The sequence below is a fragment of the Nannobrachium achirus genome (assembly GCF_963921795.1).
Source record: "Nannobrachium achirus genome assembly, chromosome: 3".
Lineage (NCBI taxonomy): Eukaryota > Metazoa > Chordata > Actinopteri > Myctophiformes > Myctophidae > Nannobrachium > Nannobrachium achirus.
Genome location: NC_137812.1, coordinates 25,000,209 through 25,018,134, shown reverse-complemented (window position 1 = coordinate 25,018,134; position 17,926 = coordinate 25,000,209). Strand labels below are relative to the sequence as shown.

General features: G+C 43.2%; 1 protein-coding gene across 1 annotated transcript in view; it reads right to left on the bottom strand.

Moving 5' to 3' along the window:
- The window catches only part of LOC308280795 (glutamate receptor ionotropic, NMDA 2A-like), a gene marked incomplete at both ends in the record, with an annotated part of 238,007 nt that extends 237,478 nt beyond the window's left edge, over nt 1-529 (bottom strand). The window contains one exon of the mRNA XM_080720958.1: nt 311-529. Within this exon, the coding sequence (XP_080577084.1) occupies nt 311-529 (219 nt within the window). The remainder of the gene's footprint in view (nt 1-310) is intronic.
- Nucleotides 530-17,926: the final 17,397 nt, after the last annotated feature.

Genomic DNA, 17,926 nt, shown 5'->3' with positions numbered 1-17,926 from the left:
GGCTATATCAGATATGAATGAATATCATAAACTATGCAGAACCCCCCCGCTGACAGAAACGCGCACATGGTGTGTTTATTTTTTTAACACAGTCCTTATATGCGGCGATCGCAGATTCCCCAATGGCGATTTCAATACAAAACAATACCAGCATGAACCCCCTAGAGGGCGACATTACGCACAAATGACGACATGGCTTCGCTTCTCAATTGTGAGTGTTTTTTATCACAATAAACGATAATAGCGATTATCGTCCCATCCCTAGTTGAGAACCACTGCCTTTAACAGTGACGTGCACGTCAAGAGTCACCTGCGTGATGACGGACTTGGGGTCCGTCTGGTTGATCCTCAGCGTCACCACGGAGATGTCCAGGGCGTCGTCAGGGCGGGGCGCCGGGCGCAGGTCCTGGTCGGCCACGGGCCGCGTCTGGCCCAGGACCACCGCAATACTGAGACCCGGGGGCTTCTGGCCGGCCACGGGGACCACCATCTGGGCCAGTAGGAGGAGCAGCCAGCCCACTGCACCCATCATAACCTAGACACGCACACACGTGCACACACGCACGCACGCACGTGCACAAACACACACACACACACACACACACACACACGCACACATGCACACACGCACACGCACACGCACACGCACACACACACACGCACACACACATGCACACACACATGCACAAAGACACACAGTAGTGTCAGTCAGTCTGTCAGTAGTGGAAGAAGTACTTCCATTTTCTTTACTTGAATGAAAGTATCAAATATACCACCGAGTATTATACTGGAAGTAAAAGCACTCATTACGCAGAAGGTTCCATTTTACACATTTTCATGTATAAAATAATATAATAATATAATATAGGGCTGGGACTCGATTAAAACATGTATCTAATTAATTAGAGACTTTGTGATTCATTAATCAAAATGTATCACGTTTAATCACATATAAATATTTGACCAGTTAAAACACATTTTGGTATACGAGTGAATCAATGAGTGAGTGAGTTTTTTAAATCCCCAAGCAAAGCAGTCTGATCGGCTTCTTCTCCCATTTGCTTGCACTGAGGTTTGTTGTCTGTTGGTTGGTGCACCTGTATGATCGATACTAAATAAATTTGTAAATACTCCAGTAAAAAAGAAAAAAAGTAGGGTAGGCATTCTTGAATAAATGTAGGCTACTTAGTTACTTTCCACCCCTGCAGAGCAGTTCGCCCAGATCTGGGCTCCATTCTCCTCCATGTTACCAGAAGATAAAGTGATGCCTACAGGCTACAGGCCACGTTGCACAGGAAAAAAGTGCCTCTGCTATAAATGGATTAGATAACCCCTGATATAAACACAATTTGATTTTGCCCAAATGAGTGGGAGTGTATGTATGGGGAAGGAAAAGTTTCTCAATACCTATCAGTGCAAGAAGGAAGAACTGTCTGTAGCGATGGATATCAATCCACCCAGGTGGAAAAATAAAGAGATACGTCCAGACAAACACTGGCAATCTAGAGCGAGCTGGTTCCATTCGGCTGCATCCAGGGTCGTCACAAGGGGGGGGGGAGTGGGACTGAGTTACTAGGGCCCAAGGTGGAGGGGCCTTAATGATATTATACTTTAGGTATTGAAAAATAGTAGATCTACAAGCTCACAGCGCGCTGCGAGCTTGTAGATCTGCTATTTTTGAAAAGTCATGAAAATGTGTACAAATCTTTGAATATATGTATTTTTTAAAGTGAACATTTGTGACTCAAATGTTGCTTCTGGGGGGGTCTCTGGAACTAAATATTTTGACATGGGGGTTCGTGGCCAAATACATATAATTTTGGTGGTCCTTCACATGAAAAAGTTTGAGCACCACTGACATAGAAACATAGATTTTTCCAAAGACTTGCACAAATGTTCACGATTTTTCAAAAATAGCAGATCTACAAGTTCGCAGCGCGGCACTCGGTGCCGCGCTTGTATATCTGCTATTTTTTTTTTTTTTCAATAGTTAAAGCTATACTGTGTAAGATGCCCAACTAGTGGTCATTAGCCCTATAGCAAACCGCGGTCGCGTCCGCGTCTTTCGGCCGTTTTTCGTACCTTCAGACCCCCGCGTCTGCCTCCACCTCGCTGAGATCTATCTTTTGAGGGGTCCCTTGTTCCTGTGCGTTCAGTAATTCCAGAGATACGGACTCCTTCACCCTGCCTGGTAGGCGAAATTACCTAGAGAAGGGATGGTACAAACGGGCGACAACAAATATGGCTGCCATAGCGACCCCACTTCAAGATGCGCTGTGATTGGCCGGCAGTTGTATAACCCTCGATGTGATTGGCCGGTAGTGTGATGACGCAATTTTGGCGCGAGATCCGGTCCCCGGCAAGGATCGCAGTTTACATATATAGAGAAGGCTTTACAGGCTGAAATTCACGGAGTGGGTGTTCTAAAACTTTAGCGATTTAACAGTTAGGACAATTTTAAGATTTGTTTTATAAAAAAAGTTACATGGTACAACTTTAAAGCACAAAATAAATAAAACCCCCTCCCCTTACGAAGAGCATTCATGGGGGGCCCGCAGTGAATCCTTGTACCCAGGGCCCAGAATTTGGTGCGACACCCCTGGCTGCATCTCCTCTCTTCCCTGCATGGTTAGCGGCCTCAGCTCATCCTCTGAGATCTGAGATAAGCAGATGAGCAGGAGGGAGAAACGTGGGGAGAAGGTGTAAGTGGCCCAGGGCTGAACGAGGGGGGGCAAAAAGTAAAAGAAAAAGAAAAAACATGACGAGAAAGAATTCGGCACTTAGTTTGCATCTCAGCCGATTCCTTTAAACCTCCTCCACAGTCCATAGCAAGAACCCCAAACCACCCCGGGTAGAAGAAACCACATGCCTTACGCCCACAGTATTAACCTGTTGTACTGCAGGGGCTTCCCAAACCTTTTCTCATAGCTCGAGACCCAGAAGAGAAATATTCTCCCCGGCCAGGACCCAAACTAGAGAAAATAGCCATTCTACAAGCTCGGCTATTTTCACTACTTCTTAAAATCTTTTAATCAAAAGCTAAATGATGAATAGTAAATTAAACACCCAAAATAAAAGGGACGTTTACAAATGGGTCGGCGACACAAAAACGGGTCCCGAGACCCACTGTTGGGAACCACTGCTCCACAAAATGAGTCTCCTTTTATGCCTCTCTCCATGGTGCTGAAATCTGTTTGTTTCCTACGTTAAAGGAGTAGTTCACCCCCAAAATGACTTTTTTTTCTATTGATTAGTCACGCCATGGAGACTAGAGTTCATTTTGGGGGTGAACTACTCCTTTAAACACAGTAACTCCTTGTGTCTCTGTGAGTAAAACATCTCTTATCTTCTATCAATTACATGCCCTAGAGAAGGCTTGAATTCATGGAGATTCTTTTTGTTTTTGTTGCATTCCTGAGCCAATAATGTGATGACCGAGACATCGACCAATAGGAGACTCTTGAGTCTCCGCCGGTCATCAATTCTTATTGGCTTAGGAGAAAAACGATTCAAGGCTTAGGGTAGTGAACTACTCCTTTAAACCAGCAACTCATCGTGTCTCTGTCCATGGAGCTGAAACACTCATCTTAGATGACGTTTTTAAAAACCAGTGTGATCGAAGAACAGGGCTTGAGTCGACGCCACCACGGCCCGGACGTGGGCAAAAAAAAAAACTAAGGTCCGTCCCGGCATGGCCCCCGGGGATGGTTCTCCACACAAAGGACGGGTCCTACACTGTTGGCCGCCGGCTGAAAACCAAAGGGTCACGTAACGGTTCCCTTTGTACATATTTTTTACAGTCTATGCCTCCAACTTTTTAAATCCCTACTCCCTGACGCTAATCGTTCAGCTAAACCACCATCTGCTTTTCCTCTTCTGTTTTTTCCTCTCTCTACCTTCTGTACCTTTTACTTTATTTGGACGTTTGTTTTCCCGGCTTGCCGGCTGGCTTAATTGTTCCAGATTCCAGGCTGGCACAATTGCGGTAATCAAGGTTCATTTGTCCATCTGCTTTGGGACGGTCGTGCTGAACACAATCACTCTGGTTAGAGGAGTAATGTCTCTAATGTCTATAGAGTTCTTCCCCTGGATGTCCCATAGCATGCCTGCTGGGGCCAAATTTAAAAAACACAATGCGATATTGGTTATTTGAAAATAGCCGGTCTACAAGCTCACAACGCGACGCATCGCGACACGTTGTGTGATTACAATGAAATCATGGAAAGTTGCTACCCCTCCAGACAACATATTAGAAAACAATGGGAAGATGAACTGGGGGCTCCACTATCAGATCAGGAATGGGATATGGCCCTGGCCAGGGTCCATTCCTCGTCTATATGCTCAAGACATGCATTGATACAGTTTAAGTAATACATTGGCTACATCCATCAAAAGCCAAATATTTCCAAACCTGAGTCCTGTGTGCATCAGGTGCAAGCAGACCCCAGCAACCATCTTCCACATGTTTTGGTCCTGCCCTGCACTGGTCATGTATTTCAATATCTAGGGCCTATGGCTGGAACGCTGTGCCATGGCATATGGTCGCAGTCTTTATTTCCTGATAGGGATGGCGTGAGGCCCCCTGTTCATATACAGAGAGTTGTTACGTTCACATCACTGTTGGCTAGACCAGTGTTTCACAATCTTTTTTGGCTTGAGTACTGATTTCTGAATCCAAGTCCCCCTTTTACCCGGCAACAACATTTTGGTTATAAAACTGTAATTAGAATATAAATAAATAGTGATATATGATGCTATGATAACGGTTACCCCCCATTTCAAGAATATAAAATCACAAATAAGATATTGACTGAAAGCATTTCAAACGGTTTTCAGGTCAATAATTTCAATACATTCAAACAACTTTAAAAATACATCCCAGTTGCCTGGTACCATGTCATTTGGGATAGCAACTCAGGCTCATATCAAGTTTCTTCATTTGTCATCATTAAACATAACAGTACATGTTTTTTTCCCTCCCAATTCAATTGTAGTCAATTATTTAAATATGAACAATATTAGCATGATTTATACTTCTATTTGACTTTTTTTTTTAAGGCAGGAGTACCCCCTGCAGTACCTCCGCATACCCCTAGGGGTACACATACCCCCATTTGAGAAACACTGGGTTAGATGCCTTATACTATATATATATATTTTTTTTTTTATGTTTTTTATCCAACGATTTTTGCAACCTTATACTATTTAAATGGAAAGATGTAGCACCTCCATCACACAATCAGTGGATTATAGATGTTAAGCAGAAGATCAAAGTGGAGAAAAAATATTAGTAGTCTCCATGGCCCCACAGGGAGATTGATTCCACAAAACCTGGGATCCATTCATACATTGTGTTAATAACTTCCCTGGGCTTGAACCATACATGTACCAGTATACAGTAGGGTCTGTCCTTTTCTTTTATTACATCGCGCTCTGTATTGTTATTTTTGTATTAATGTCCATCTATTTTGTTTGTATGTGTAGTTTTGTGACGTGTGTCTTGTTTGTAAATGTAACTTGTTTTTTGAAAAATGTAACTTGTTTTTTGAAGAAGAAAAAAAATCTTTGCCGAAAATAGCCGATCTACAAGCTTGTAGATCAGCTATGTTTGGCTACAGTTGTCAGAATACGGACACTAGGGTTCAAGTTGTTAATATAAAAATTATTGAAAGATTTGGAGGACCCCCTGTAGTATCTCTGAGAACCCCTTAGGGGTCCCGGACCCCCTGGTGAAGACCCCTGCTTTACACCACTGCTCCAGGGATCCCGGGCTGGAGGAATATACCCGTTGTAAACGTACTTGCCGAACACGGAGTGTGCAGCCTGCCAGTTAAAAGTCTTTGATGAGGGCCTGCAGGGTGTCTGCTGAGACTCTCTGTCCGCTGGTTCCTTGTTTAATCATCATGTAGTAAATAGTAGCTGGTTAAAAGTTGCCCTGTCAAGTCCTTGCTGTGGGGCAGAAACCTTGTACCTCCCATATTTCAGCTACTATGTTTTTTTCTTTTGGTGTAAATCCGGGCTCTTCAATGTTTTCAAGCCAAGGACCCCTTAGTTGAGAAAGAGATGAAGCAGGGACCCCCACAACCTGTTCATAGATTCCTTATGGTAGTTTGACAGCACAATCATCATTGTATTTTTGATTCATGTCAATTTGTGTTTTCAGACACGTATTTAACCACTTGAACCGTCAATACTTAATAAACTTGAACTTTCACTCTGTACTTAGTCTGCTCTTTTTCCCCTCTATGCCAAACGTCTTTGCCAAAAATAGCCGATCTACAAGCTCACAACGACTCGCAGCGCGAGTTGTTGTGAGCTTGTAGATCTGCTATTTTTGGCTATAGTTCTCAGGATATGGACGCTAGGATTCAGGTTCACAAAGATTTGGAGGACTCCCTGTAGTAACTCCAAGGACCCCCTGTTGTCCCCTCCTTGCTGGAGTAGGATTACACGATTTATTTTGTTGACACGTTTGATACTGGCATACTAAATCTGGTATGTGGGTGTTTCACATAAAATCGCGTCATTATTTAATGTATGCCCTGAATGAAATCCTGAATAATAATAAAAACGGTGGAGGGGGAAAAAAGCAGTCAAAATAGCAGAGCTGCAAGCTCGCAAGGCGACGGGTTGTGAGCTTGTAGAGTAGACGGGGGTGTTTTTGCTCTTTTAGAAACATTTTGAAAGTGGTCAAGTCTGTGGGTTTTATAAATATTGAAACAATGAAAAGTGTCAACAAGAGTGTATGACTAAATAATAACTACACTCAGGGGTGTCACACCAAATTCTGGGCCCTACAAGGATTCTCTCACATTTTGTGCTTTAACTATTGAAAAATAGCAGATATACAACCGAGTGCCGCGCTGCGAGCTTGTAGATCTGCTATTTTTGAAAAATCGTCTTTGAATATTTCAAATCCTTCTAAGGTTTTTTGAAAAAACAATGTTTCTATGTCAGTGGTGCTCAAACCTTTTCATGTGAAGGACCCCCAAAATGATTTGTATTTGGCCACGGACCCCCATCTGGCACCCCCCAGAAGCAAAACGTTACAAATGTTTGCTTAAAAAGTACATACCGGTATATTCAAAGATTTGCACACATTTTCACGACTTTTCAAAAATAGCAGATTTACAAGCTCGCAGCGCGGCCATTTGTCAATAGCTAAAGTATAAAATAATTAAGGCCCCTCCACCTTGGGCCCTAGTAACTCCGTCCCACTTTTCCCCCCCTTGTGACGCCCCTGTCTACACTGGATCCATTGGAAGACAATCTCCTGAAAAGTCATGTTTTTTGGACATACAAGGTTTCCACTCGACACGAGTGTCAAGCTTGCACGACCCGCTCCTCTCCCGATAATAGTGAAAACGGACAACAATATTCAAGAAACTGTTCTCTGTCATTATAACCCAGCATACCGAGGCCAGTTATTGAGTCAGTGCTTCACTGAGCCCACACACGCCCACCCCCTTGCCCTGATGCCCACAGACCAAGGCTGCAGCCAGCCCTGCACTAGAATGATCACACACAGCAGCACTAATAGCTGTCCCAGGAAATTATCACTCAGTGGTTCTCAAACTTTTTCATGTCAAGGACAATAATATGTATTTGGCAACGGACCCCCCCCTTATCTAAAAAATATTTTGTGCCAGGGACGACCCAGAAGTAAATATTTGAGTTTAAAATGTTTGCTTAAAAATAGCAGATCTACAAGCTCACAACGCCTCACGCTGCGAGGCGTTATGAGCTTTTATTACCCGGCTTGGTTGAATGCTTGATTCTGATTGGTCGAGCGCTGAAATCAGCGGTGAATTATGAGCGTATAATGACCGCTCCGCTCTATAATTCACCGCTGCCTAATCAACGGCTCAGAGCAGCTGCTGTATTCAGGCTGCACTGCGTGGATTTCGTGCCGTATCCAACATGTCAGCCATGTAAACAAACACACAGCGACATTTACAACCAAACGTTGCTCTGAAGAATGTCTTTAAAAACATTTGAGGCGAGAAATAGACGACGCAGTAACAGAAATGGATTCTATTTGATCAGCACTTCCTTGTTTTCCAAGGCGACCGTGTTGCGCTCGGAGGGGACGCACTTTCAGCCGTCTGTAAACAAGGAAACACTTTGTTTTGATTTTAGTTTTGAGTCAAATTATTAATTTTATGTATTAGCCGGGTAATAAGTGCTATAAGGTCTTGCTGCTTGGTCATTATGGCTTATATGGACACTTCGGGCTGATAATTCCCCTCGGCTCCGCCTCGGGGAATTATTACCCCGTCGTGTCCATATAAGCCATAATGACCGCGCAGCAAGACCTTATCGCATACGTAGATCGTCCATTTTTGGCAAAGAGCTCTGGAGGGGAGCAGACTAAGTACAGTGAAAGGTCAAGTTTTTAAGTATTGACCCGACCGTTAATATCTGAAAAGTGAAAACACACATTATCATAAATCCAAAATACACTGTTGATCGTGCTGTCAAACAATGAAACTATATCTATGAACAGATTGTTGGGGTCCCTGCTTCATCTCTCTCTCAACTAAGGGGTCCTTGGCCTGAAAACATGAAGACCCCTGATATACAGTATATATATTCAAAGATTTGCACACATTTTCAAAAATTTTAAAAAATAGCAGATCCACAAGCTCATCACCATGGGCTTGTATATCTGCTATTTTTGAACAGTATAAAAATGTGTTAAAAGCGGTTAATACGATTGCATCACAGCTGTTTGAACTCATTTTACAGGGGGGAACCCTCCGGTGAACCCCCGTCCCCCCAAGGACCCCTGGGGGACCCAACTTCTTTGAGAACCAATGCGCCAACGTTCCCTGGAGCTTGCATCCGAGCAAATACACCACTAGAAACCCACCGCCGCCCGTCTGCCGCTGGGCAGCGCGCACAAAACAGCACACCAACCAACAGCATGCAGAATATAGTTGACGTCAGCACCAGAGGAGAAGTCCAGGTCGCTGAATGCGGATGCAATTAAAGTTATCATTTTGTGCTTAAAAATCGCCAGTTCCGCTGACTGCAAGAGTTTGTTTCCAAAACAGAGCTGATGCAGGGGGGTCAAGTGAGTTATACAGCATAAATTCTAATACGGTGTTATCACTCCCCATGGTTGGACCACTGAGATAATATTTTTGGACGGGTAAACACATGCTGGAGGAAATAACATTCACATAATGGGTGTGTGTATCGTTTAGGTCAGTCAGTGGTTCTCAAACTTTTTTGACTTTCCATGAGGGCACTCAAGGATATATTTTACGAATGACAATTTTTTGAAACTTACAATCATGTCATAGTACGATACGCACATATCTAAATCTTTCCCCCTAAGATACAGTATGTGTCATGATGCCGAAAATAGACGATCTACAAGCTCACAGCACCGCTGTTGTGAGCTTGTCGATCGCCTATTTCCGGCAAATATGCTTGGCGTAGATGGAAAAAAAAGCAGGCTAAGTACAGAGTGAAAGTTCAAGTTTACTAAGTAGTGAGGGTGTGGTTATAAATGTCTGAAAATACACATTAAGATGAATCCAACATATTGATAGAAAAACAGATGTCAACAAACCATAAAACATGAATTGACAACACTGATTGACACTTGACAGTGCTGTCAAACAAGAATATGAAAAGAATCTGTAACACAATGTTATGCGATATGTAGTGGTGAGGGGGGCGGGGGTCCCTACTGCATCTCTCTCTCAATTAAGGGGTCCTAGGCGAAAAATAAAATAAAGAAAAAAAATGTTAAGACCCCTACTTTAGGGATGCCCGCTGGCCTACTGATCTAGGCGCATACCACATAGGCATTGATGCCTGACAGCATCACCGGTTCGATTCCCGATCTGGATGACCTTTGCCGCATGTCACTCCCCTTCTCTACCCAATTTCCTGTCAGTCTACTGTCCTACCGAATGTAAGCCATTTACCATGAGAGGGAGTGGGTTATTGGCTGATTTACCACTGTTTCAGGGTTGTGCCACGAGCCGTGAAAGAAAACACAGTTGTAACTTGCAAGGATCTTTAGTTACAATCATTAATTGTTTCAGTGGGCAGGGTCCATGAGCCAACTCAAGGTTGTTGGCCTATTTACCACTGTGTTAAACCAATCAGAATCCAGTATTTGAACATGTGACCTGAAAAAGTGGTAGAAAAAGACATAAAAGCCCAAAACAAATCTTTAGAAGACCCCTGCTCTAGATGTGGTAAATTGAACGTGAGTTGGCTCTTTGGCAAATGTCCACCCCCCCAGAATATGGATGCTAGGGTTCAAGTAGCGTACGTTTCATGGCAATCTGGCGCTATGTAAACCCAGGCCATTCAACTGCCTAGTTCTTCTCAGCCATCTCCCTCCCTGCTGTAACCTCTATAGCAGGGCTACTCAACTTGAGATGGCTCAGGGGCCACTCAGCAAAATACCAAAAGTCCAAAGGGCCGCAAGCTAAAAATGACGGTCCTATTTTGGACGTTTACGTTGATTTTGTAACACACTTCATGACAAGTCTAATAATTAAGGAAACGCACAGAAAACAGACACATTTCCATTTATATAAGCCAGGCCAAACCTCATTGAACCAAAAGATTGTCATGGATGGAATGATGAAATTGATGACATTTGAAATTTTTATCAAATTAGGCTTTATTCACAAAATGTTAAGTGAAATTGAACAGATCTGGTTCAATCTTTTTGTAACCCCCCCTGTGTCTGGGTATGCAAGGCTAGTGAACTTTGGCAATGTAAAGGTATTTTTTCTCACTCCTTTTCATTAATAGGACAATTTTAAATAAATAAACGTTTATACTTATTATTCAATCACTCAAACCGCAGCATACCTATTCTTGGGGGACATTTACCAAAAATAGCCGATCTACAAGCTCACCACAAGATGCATTGTGAGCTTGTAGATCGGCTATTTTTGGTGAAGAGTTATTGTATGGAAAAATAACTCAAGTACAGTTCAACTCAGCCTCAGATGCACTGTACTTGTAAAACAGTTTGATGCTTTGAGCTTTGTAAAACACAGCAGCTCGCTGGAGGAGATTTGTGGTAATAAGCATAGTTCCTTGGCTGCTGCGCGATCTGTTCATGCTTGCACTGTCTGTCCTGACCTTATTATTATAGCTCTATGGTCCTGACTGGCGGAGTCGCGGAGGCAGAGACAAGCAGCGGAGGCAGAGACAAGCACAGACAAGGGTTACGTCTTCATTAGCCTGAAACATGACGATCGCGACCGTTCATATATCGCACGACCGTCATGCGTCTCCACTCCAGTGAGCCCGACTGTGGTTGTCTGCTGCAAAATCTCCGCAGATTTGTCTGTCTCGTTGTACTATATAGCTCTAGTGTAGCCGCCTGCATCTCCGCACTGCTGTGCTCTATGCATTGACTACATTCGCTTCCTGACTCTTATCCCTACCTACGGAGTGCACGGAGGCTCAAACATCACCGCGTTTTGCGTTACGCGTTAACTTTGACAGGCTTAGAAAAATCTTATTTTTATTGGCATGATCATGACGGGCCGCACAGACATGCGGAAAGGGCCGCATGCGGCCCGCGGGCCGCGGGTTGAGTAGCACTGCTCTATAGCATCTCACTGGCAACGAGTAGATTATTACGCCCGTTGGTCCGCCTGGGCTTAATGTGTCAACGCCAGATTTACATCATATTGCCCCTGCGCCTTGAGGGTGCAATTTGCACTCGTAAGCTGCATGGAATTAACGTCCGATTTGCCATGGCTGCATGCTAATTACGCACTCAGCGAATGCGGCCGCCTTCTGGCCGCTGCATTCTATACGTTTGAAGACTTTTTTTTTTTTTTTTTTTTTTATGCCACGGACTGGTGGAATATCTGAAGCCCTTCATCATCTCAAGAATCAGAGGAGTCACAAGGGGGAGGAAAGTGGGACTGAGTCACTAGGGCCCAAGGTGGAGGGTCCTTAAATATTTTATACTTTAGCTATTGAAAAATAGCAGATATACAAGCGAGCTTGTAGATCTGCTATTTTTGAAAAGTCGTGAAAATGTGTGCAAATCTTTGAATATATGTATTTTTTAAGTGAACATTTGTAACTCAAATTTTGCTTCTGAGGGGGGGTCCCTGGAACTAAATATTTTGAGATGGGGGTCGGTGGCCAAATACATATCATTTTGGGGGTCCTTCACATGAAAAGGTTTGAGCACCACTGACATATAGGTTTTTCAAAAAACCTTTGAAGGATTTGAAATATTCAAAGACACAAATCTTCACGATTTTTTTAAAATAGCAGATCTACAAGCTCGCAGCGCGGCACCACTGCTATTTTTCAATAGTTAAAGCACAAAATAATGCATACAAATGCAGGGCCCAGACTTTGGTGTGACACCCGTGTCAAGAATAAACAGAAAAAGCTTGATAGACCTTTTTTCCCACAGCAGCCATAATTGTTACTTCCTTCACCGGTGTTAACAATGACATTAATTGAGGCTCTACTGTATGTCCATTTGGTGTATTGTGGTAGCAAGATTTATAGACTGTCAAATGTGAATTTGACAGTCTTTGTAGATACAAGTCTAAATTAATTCTCTCCCGACAAAGTGCTAATTTGGATTTGACTGCAGCTGTTCATCTCGCGGCTGACTTCCCCCATGGACTGCTGCGACTTCTTCTTCTCTCTGTGTCAGCATATAATCTGTCCTCAGTGATGCTATACATGTCAGCATAATCTTTCTTGAGGAGTCTTTTATCTTCTTTAGCATATCCTTACATGACCATTCAGGATAACATCTCTGAGGTTTCCAAGATGACTTCCCGCCCGGGAGGCTAACATCCCCCAGGGCTGTCCCCACTGTCGCCAGATCATGCGAGTGAAAATAAGCAACGAGGTCTTTGAAAACAAAGCCCAAAGAGAAGCTACTAATAGAGCATCGCAGCGTTAGTGGTTTCCTGGTCCCACTAAAAAAATCTCCCATTCATTTTCCCCATAGACTTTTACAAAATTATTTATAACAATTAGAACCAAGCCATCCAGGATTGCAGTGAATCATGACCATAAAACCTTTGATCCTATGTGAAAACATATTTTAATATTACATTATTTGATATACTACATTTAATAACTACCCTTTGTTTAGCGATTTTCAAAATGTTCTTTTTCATAGAAACAAAGGTTTTATGGTTTGTCATGATTCACTGCAATCCTGGATGGCTTGGTGGCTTAATATAATTGTTATAAATATTTTCGTGAAAGTCTATGAGGAAAATGAACGGGATATTTTTTTGTGGGACCAGTAAACCACGCCCACTGCGATGCTCTATAGGCCACAGCCGGGTGTGGAATGCGAGCGCCCAGTGGGCCACTTTTGGTAAGCAGAACTGGCGCTGCGGGATGAACCGAACGCCGGGGTAAGGTGCCCGATAAAGCCAGTTATCCCTGTGGTAACTTTTCTGACACCTCCCGCTTAAAACCCAAAAAGCCAGAAGGATTGTGAGGCCGCGCTTTCACGGTCTGTACTCATACTGAAAGTCTAGATCAAGCTGGCTTTTGCCCTTCTGCTCCACAACGGGTTAGGGTTAGGGTTGGGACTTTTTGTCCCAACACTTACCTGTGTTTATTATTTATTTATTATTCTGCATTGCTCCGTTTTTGTATTTTTGGACAGTCTTATTTTAGCAACTTGGAAATCACTGTTAACTGCACTGATGTTTGATGAGAAGGTTTGGGAGAAATAAAACCCTTAAAAGATATCTTGGACTGTAGCCTTGGCCGCTCGGGCAACTTTACAGACACAAATCTGGCAACACTGGCTGTCCCCTAGGCCAGGAGAGAGAGAGAGAGTGAGAGTGTATCAAAACAAGCCAAAACTCACCACTACTGCAACAGATGGTTGAAAGACTAGTACTTCCATCCATGTTCATTCAAAAAATATATGAATCTGAGCGAGCCAGAAACCCTAATCCATTCATTCAGCACAGCTTTCATTTTCTCCAGCATCAACAAGTAGCTAGCAACTAATAGACTTCCTGTGGTGGCTCTTCAAAATAAGACACGCTGTATAGTATGAAGAAAAAGGATTGTACTATCACGGCCTACTCAACACAGGTTTTATTCTGAAGTGCATACTAGTAAGTTGTTTTCTTTCTCTCCTTAAAGTTGGCAAAGAAAAAAAAAACTAATGCATTCTACTCTGACCATTACTGCAACAAAAGTAATCAACAAACTATACAAACTGATCAAACATTGGTCAAATTGTAACATAATATAAGAAAGTGGCAAAAATTGCGAAAATAGCTGATCAACGCATTGTGTTGTGTTTCGAGGCGTTTGTAGATTAGCTATGTTCACAATTGTTGGTTCTCAACCTCCCATGATTACTTTGGGTGGGGTTCCCAGTTCAGGTCCCCAGTTCAAATATTATTGTTGTGAAAAGGTTGAGAACCACTGAACAACTGGGCAGAGCCATGGTCAGTCCTTTCATGAGATCCTAAGTAAAAGTCCAAGTCATAAACGTGTTGTTTTGAGTCCCAAACAAGTCCTATAAGCTTGTTGGAAGCAAGTGACTTGAAAAGACCTTACTGTAAGTCTCAAGTCAAGAGAGAACCACTGGTGTACACAGCATTAGGAAACAAGTCCCAAATAAGCAACTATACTTTAGGAAAAAGCCAACAAGCCATAGTCAAGTCAAGAGACATTGGTATTGGAGTCCCAAGTATGTCTTTGATTTGATCAAGTAAGTCTAAAGTCATAACATTTTAGACTTGAGTCGAAGTCAAGTCTCAAGTCCACACCTCTGCTCGGTGAGACTGTGTCCCCTGACAGAGACGAGTCTTGAACAAAGATCATTTCCTCCTGATTTGTCTGTCTGGATAAAGTCAATTTTAACGTAGAACTGAATGTGGCTTGTGAAGAATGGGTCCAATATTTACTTCAGGGAAATATAATCTGTATTCATGTTCACTTCTCCAATTATAATGAATAGACTCGCAACCTATTACTGCTCTCATAAAGGTGCAGTTACACAGATACAGTCTTTCTATTGATTTGTCACAAATCAGAAAGATCTGATCACGTGGCTCTCAGGATCCACATGGGAATGGCGTGACTGCAGTGTGGATCAGGGACTTCATGTGGCCAGCCTGTGACTTCAGTCATTTTGAGATTTGATTTATTTATTAGATGCCCATTAGCTTACTGCGCTGTTACAGCAGCTACTCTTCCTGGGATCTCCTCATCACTGTCAGCCGTCTGTGTCGCATCTATAGATATATAGATGCTGTATGACTGTACACTGTATGACTCATATTTGTACACGATTTCAGCCCTCAAAGTCACATTTCAAATATAAACTAATTGTTCAGGTACTGGGTTTGGGACCTTATCTTGTGTGATGCCTTATGCCTAAACTTTCTTAGGCATTTTATCATTACATTAAAACAAATGAAAATACTGTAGCCGATTAGTGAGCTTGTAGATCGGCAATTTTGTCTTTTCACTATTTTAAAATGTTTTTCAAAATAATAAAACATGCCTAAGAAGTTTAGGCATAAGGCCAGAGCATTTTTTTGCAAGATTAAATTCAGACACACACAGACAGACAGACGCAGAGACAGACAGACTCTCTTCTAGACAGCTTGCCTCTGTGGAGCCCCGCCACAGAAAAGGGTATTCATAATGATCCCTGAGGGTGAAATTAACTTATTAATTTTGACCCAGCTGAAAGCTAGCTGCTCTAAAATGCACGCATGGGGGAGCAATTAAGGTTTTCAGTGTCTTGACTTGCTCGGGCGGGGACACCTCACAACGCCCAGCCTGGAGCACCCGGGGAATCAAACCGGAGACCTTCCTAAGATTCCCCGATGGCTGCTCTGCTCTACCTTCTAAGCCAAATGTCCTACCCAGTGGTGGATATAATTGTGTTCATGCTTTACCCCTTATACCTAAACTTCTTACTATTTCTTTTTTTTTTATAATTTTTATCCCATGATTTTGCAACCCATTTTCACCCAGTGCCAATTGCCTATGTAATCCTGGGCTCTGCTCTCCCTCTGCCACACCTGGGGAGACAACAGACTGACCTCATGCTTCCTTCAATGCATGAGTAGTCCAAGTTGTTTCTTTTCACCTGACAGGGGGGATTTCCCTGGGATGGACGTAGCGCGTGGAAGGAACACGTTATTCCAACCAGTTCCTTTCCCCTCCATCAAGCGCCCCGGCTGGGCAGGGGGAGGCATTATTGAGACCAGGATTACTGCATGTTTTTGTGAGGGTATCAACCCTAGGAGACACGGGGAGAACATGCAAACTCCACACATAAAGGCCCTATCGCCGACCCCACCTAGGGTGTGGGCGCTGATGACGCGGAGGGAGAAACACACCCCCAGCACCCACAGCGTCCCCCGGTAGGAATTGAACCCAGGACCTTCTAGCTGTGAGGTGAAGCGCTAACCACTGCGCCACCGTGCCCCCAAACTTCTTACTATTTTGAAAAACATTTTAAAATACTTCAAATAGCCGTTCTACATCGACGCTTTGTGAGCTTGTAGATCAGCTATTTGAAATGAAGAAGTGTGCAGAAAATCCCTCTCCCGGTCGATATCAGACTGACAAATGATTACAAGAAAGCGCCTATGAGAAGTTCGATCTTGCCACGACAGCACGGCTGAAGCAAAATGAGTAAACTGTTATGCCTATATATTTGTAATATTTTGCAGAATAAAAAGTAAGAGGACCTTCTAAGATTACCAGATGGCTGCTCTGCTCTACCTTCTAAGCCAAATGTCGTACCCAGTGGTGGATATATTTTCGTCCATGCTTTACCCCTTATCCCTAAACGGATTTCTTTTTTTCTTTTTTTTTTGAAAAACATTTTAAAATACTTCAAATAGGCGATCTACATTGAGACGTTGTGAGCTTGTAGATAAGCTATTTGAAATATTTAAAAATGTTTTTCAAAATAGTATAAGAAAAGGGCATCCTGCTGGCCTGGTGGTCAAGGCGCATAGCACATATTAGGCTATGATGCCTGCTGGCGTCGCCGGTTCGATTCCCGATCCGGACGACCTTTGCCGCGTGTCATTCCCTGTCTCTCTCCCCGTTTCCTGTCAGTCTACTATCCTATCAAAATAAAGGCAAAAAAGACCCAAAAAAAATTATCTTAAAAAAAATGGACGAAAAAATAAAGCCCTAAGTAGCCTACTTGAGTCATATCGTTGCTTTCTGGCAGAAACCTCTTATCTCCACATGGTTTTGTGTGTCTCCATAAATGAACGTCCTACACGACAGCATCCCACAAAAGCATCAAAAGTAGCAAATCCGCAAGCTCGAAACGCGGCGTGAAGCGACGCATATTGAGCTTGCAGATCTGCTACTTTTGCAATTTTTTTATTTGAATCCTTAAAAGTCCCAGGTTTGTAAGGATGAGGTTTCCACCCGACAGAGACGATAATAATGCTAGATTGGGTTGGATAGAGCCAGCACAGCACAATGATCTGGACAGCTGCCGGGTGGGAAGCCAGCGAGAGGATTCAAGGTCATCATCACTCAGAGTTCTTAGAGTAATTATTGCCGCGACTGCTGCCGCTTAATCTACATTTTGATTATTTCTGAATTCTCCTGGCGCGGCGTCTATCAGCGATCTGCCTCTGCATGCGCCCGTACATGCGTTTACTGCCATCGTTTATACCACTTTAATGTGGCCCTGCCCTGCACTCCATTTGCATCAGCCTTTTAGATGCGGAGAAATGGAGTGAAATTCAACAGACCGGCGCGATCAACCGCACTTATCGCACGGTATCTCCTCCCCTTAACGCGTGTGATCCTCCTTGTAATGCACACGTGTAAAATGGGAGAAACACACCTTATGGCGTTGACACACAACAAGGTGCGCTTAAGACGATGACAAGCAAACTGCATTTCCATGCTGGTGGTGGTATAGTGC